The sequence below is a fragment of the Corvus kubaryi genome, unplaced genomic scaffold, assembly GCF_017639235.1.
Source record: "Corvus kubaryi isolate FWS band 111438036 unplaced genomic scaffold, C.kubaryi_AGA036_p1.0 123, whole genome shotgun sequence".
NCBI lineage: Eukaryota > Metazoa > Chordata > Aves > Passeriformes > Corvidae > Corvus > Corvus kubaryi.
This window is the reverse complement of record NW_024580658.1, coordinates 996,121-1,000,521: the sequence shown is the minus strand read 5'-3', so window position 1 is coordinate 1,000,521 and position 4,401 is coordinate 996,121. Positions and strand designations below refer to the sequence as shown.

General features: G+C 58.5%; 1 protein-coding gene across 1 annotated transcript in view; it reads right to left on the bottom strand.

Moving 5' to 3' along the window:
* The window catches only part of LOC121659515 (gastric inhibitory polypeptide), a 4,002-nt gene extending 2,380 nt beyond the window's left edge, over positions 1 to 1,622 (bottom strand). The window contains exons 1-2 of the mRNA XM_042017642.1: positions 1,600 to 1,622; positions 1,017 to 1,141 (exon numbers count right to left, since the gene is read on the bottom strand). Coding sequence (XP_041873576.1) covers positions 1,017 to 1,096 — 80 coding nt within the window. The 5' untranslated portion in view covers positions 1,097 to 1,141; positions 1,600 to 1,622. The remainder of the gene's footprint in view (positions 1 to 1,016; positions 1,142 to 1,599) is intronic.
* Between the last annotated feature and the right edge of the window lie 2,779 nt (positions 1,623 to 4,401).

The window sequence follows — 4,401 nt, the reverse complement described above, 5'->3', positions numbered from 1 at the left end:
ACCGGGACACGGTGAGTGCCGATCCCACCGGGACACGGATCCCACCGAGATTTGGTCACTCCCGATCCCACCGGGGTTTGGTCACTCCCCATCCCACCGGGATTTGGCCGCTCCCGATCCCACCGGGGTTTGGTCACTCCCAATCCCACCGGGGTTTGGTCACTCCCGATCCCACCGGGATTTGGCCGCTCCCGATCCCACCGGGAGCACCCCCTGGAGCTGGGCTGTCCTGCGGTGCCCAGCCCGGTCCCAGCTCTCCCAGAGGTTTTTGGGGACCGGGCTCATTCCAGCGCTGGGAAAAGGCTGGTGAATCCCTCATCCCTTTTTTAGTTCTTTTGGGGTTTTTTTGGCTGCTCCGGGGTTTTGCTGCCGGGCTGGAATTGTTTTCCCGGTTTATTTGGCACCATCCCTGCTCCCAAGGAAACCTTTCCCGGTGTCCCCGGGAGGCTCGGAGGGAGCGGCAGGGGACAAACGACCTCGGGACCTGAATCCCCAAAGGATTCCAGGGCTGATCCTTGCCTGGGATTGCAGCAGCTCCTGCTGCTCCGCCGCCGATTGTTTGGGATTTTGGGGAAGTTTTCCCGCAGGACTCAGGGGAGGAGAGGGCAAAGTCCTCATCCCAGCCCTGATTTATGGATCCGCTCGTGTTTCCAGGAGCTTCCAAGCCCCGGCTGCCCTCCGGCCCCACTCCTGGAGAGCTCATTCCTTGTTCCCAGACAACCCCCTGACCCTGCGCGATCCCAGCGCGTTCCTGCTCACCCCGAGCCGTGGGATTTTAGGGAAAACATGGGAGCGCCTGGCTCTGGCTCGGGGTTTGGGTTTGATCTCCCGTTATCAGCCGCTGTTATCAGCCGCTCATCGCTGTTCCCTGCCTGGCTCCGGGCCGGGATCTCCCCGGGCCTCGTGTTGTGTTCTCACCTCCTCACCCGCGGTGCCAATGGAAAGATTCCATGGAATCCTCCTCTGGAGGGGCGGGGAAGGGCTCCGAACACGGCGGGAGCTTCCCGAACACTCACCCCGGGATGTTCTCCTCCATGCACACCGCGCCCAGCGAGGCGAGCAGCAGCGGCAGCGCCCGCAAGGATCTCAGGGCCATTTTCCCGGATGGATTCTCCCTTGGGATAATCGGGATCTCCAGCGCCTGGAACACGCAGGGTTATCGGGATGTGAATCCAGGGGGATCGGGCACGCGGCTGGCAGTGCGTTCCCTCAATCCCTTCTCCACCCCACGGACCCTCTCCCGCCCTTCCCAAGCAAATCCTTCCCTCGATCCCAAAGCTCCTTCCCACCTTTCTCCTGCCGTGCTTCCCGAACTTTGATCGGCACCACCAAATTCCCGGCGGGAATGGCTTTTTGGCTTTTCCCCACCCTCACGGAGCTCTCAGGCTCCATGCAAGCCCCAGCCTGCGAATGGGAATGTCCTGTTGGAGCAGGGAATTCCGCAGGACAGATCCCAAAAATAATGAAAACCCCAATTCTCCCTCGTTTTCCTGCGCAGGGATTTGCCCAATCCCAAATCCTCTGCAGGAACAGTTTCCTTCCAAAACCCCACACCTACAAAGCGACACAGAATTCCTGGGTTTTCCTGGAATTTCTTACCTCGCACTGCAGAGCTCCCAGTGGATTCCTGGCGCTTCTGGAGCCCCGGAGCCTCTCAGGGGTGTTTTTATCCCTGCCCGATCGCAGTTCCAGAGGGTAAACAGGAAATCCAGCCCTGAGCCGGAGCAATTCCAGCCCTTTTAGGGCTGCTCCGTGCGCTCCATTGCCCCCCGGAGCCGGGAAATCGCCTCTGGAAAATATTGACATTAATGGCAATTAAACATTTCTGCATCGCCTCTCCGGGGGGATTCACGGAGCTGCTTCCAGTCGTAATTCCATGGAAAAACCGTCCTGAATTCCCATTTTTTTTGCCATGGAAAGGCCCCAACCTGCTCCTTCTGTTCCTGCAATCTTTGGATCCCGTCGCTTTTGGTTCTGGCATCATCAAATCCAGGGATCTGCCAGCCCCGATTCCGGTATTTCTTCCCGAAAAATGTGCTCTCCAAGAGAAAACTCGGGATGGAGAGGGGCAGATCCTGGTTTGGGATTGTCCAATCTGGTTTTGGGATCGCCAGATCCTCTTTGGGATTGCCACCAGGGATCCCAGCACATCCAGGATTCCTGGTGTTTACTGCAGCTCTGCTCCCATCATTCCCACAGGGATTGGTGCCCAGGGCTCGCTGTGATCCCGGAGCTCATTCCCATCCCGAGCATCTCGAATTCCGGGAGGTTATCCCAGTCCCAGCCCGGCTGTTCCCATTCCCGCACTCCCGGCTGGAGCAGGGATCTGTGGATGCGTCGAATCCTCGAGGTTTGTGCCGGCCCCGCCGCTCCCGGGATTTCTGAGGGGAAAACCTGGGAATTCCATCTGGCAGGGCTGAGCAGGGAGCAATTCCCGGGTGGAATTGTGGCAATACCGGGAAAGGAGCGTTGGGGGTTTTGGTGTGGGACAGGGATTTGGGAATATCCAACCCCAGCAGAACTTGGATCCCAACAATCCCGAAATCCAGCGAGAAGACTCCGTGTCTCCTCCTGACATTTCCCCATTTCCCACTTTTTCCCTAAGAAGGGTTTTTTGTCTCTTTTGGGACAGGAGATCTGCTCCAAGCCCTGCTCCTGCTCCGGGAGCTGGGAGCGACCCCGATCCCTGCTCCATGGTTACCCCATTCCCAAGCCAGCCCTGGCACCGGGATTTTCCCGATAAGGCGAGGGGCGTTATCGGGCTCATTAAGGCTCTCAGGGACTAATTACCCTTCCCAGAACCACTTAACCACCATTCCCTGATCCCGGGTCGTGCCGGAGGCTCCCGCAGCTCTCCGGCCCAGGAATATTGGCCCTGCCATAAATGAGCAGCCCCCGGTGAGCCCCGTTCCCGCTCCCGGCGCGGTTGCCGATGGAAAACGGGGAATATTTATCCCGATATCTTTATGGTGTGTGCGCTGCGGGCACTTCCCGCCCGCCCGGCTCCCGGATCCGCTCGCTCCAGGTGCAATTCCATTTGTTTTCCTCTCCTTAAGGGCCTCTGCGGGGTGGGAAGTTAATCGGGTGAGAGGAATATCCAGCATTAAACGCCGGCCCGGCGTTCCCGGTTATCCCAGGGCAGCTGCTCCCGGGGCTGCCCTTGGAAAAGCAGCAGCATTCCCAGATTTCCCGGCATATCTGGGACAAAGAGGCCCAGAAAGGTGGGATTGGCTCCCAAGGCAAGGCTCTGTGGGATTCCAGCGCTGGGAATGTCGCTGTGGGAATTCTGGAGGTGCTGCCGCTCTGTTCCCCCCGGGAAAACCAGGAATTATCCCAAATCATGATCCAAACCTCCCGGGAGAGGTTTTTTTTCCCTGAAGGGAAAATTCCAGATTTGTTTTGAGGTTCAGATCCGCCCTTTTCACTCCCAATCATCCCGAGGGCCTTTCAAGGCTCCAGAGGTTCCTTCCCCAGGAATTCTGGAGCGGAAGGCTCGGAGCCTTCCCGGTTTCCAGCCCTTTGGGGAGGGAAAATCCCACAGCCACTGAAACTGGGAAGCGGGAAACCCGAGGAACAGGGAATTCTCCTTCCTGCTGGTTTCTCCTTTCCCGGATCCCTGTTGTTCCGCTGGCAGTGGGAATCCGTGGGGAAGTCACTGCCAGCACGAAAACCCCACAGGAGCACCTGGGCAGATTTCTTTGGATCATCCCTATAAATATCCCCAAATTCCAACTTCCAGATCCATGCTGCTTCCAGAGGTTGGGAGATGATCCAGGCTGGCTCGAGCATCAAAATTCCTGGTGCTTTACCTCGGGACAGCTGTTTTATGGGGAAAAATATCCCTTATTCCCACCGGGAGCAGAGATGGAGCCAGAACTCCCCGACCACAGCCGCAGGGAATGAGCGATCCCGGCAATCCCAAGGATTTCCCAGCGGGACAGGGATCTCCCATTCCCGAGGGGCCGGCTCAGTATCCCGCAATGATTTCCATCTCCTGCCCTCCCAGCGCCCCTTTCCCGGCGGCTCCGGGGGGTTCCGGGCGAGGTTTGGGATTGGGAAGTGACCTCGGTGTTTTGGGAGCGACCCCAAACAGGGAAGGGCTTCCGTCCTCCCGGGATCCTGTTCTGGGCAGCAGGAACCAGGGAAAACTCGGAATGGGAGGCTGAGCCTCGCCTCAGCTCCGGGGATTGGGGAAACAGAGGCGGGAAAATGGGAGAATCCCGAGGGATTCCAGCACCAGCTCGGAATCCCCCGAAATCATCCTTGGGGGAGCCCGGATCTGCTGGAAAAATCCATGGATTTGAGACCGAGGGAATCTGGGACAACCCCCCCAGGCCGGCTTGGGAAGCGAGGTCAGGGGGAGTTCAGCTGTGCCAGGATCCATCCCACAGAGAATTCCCA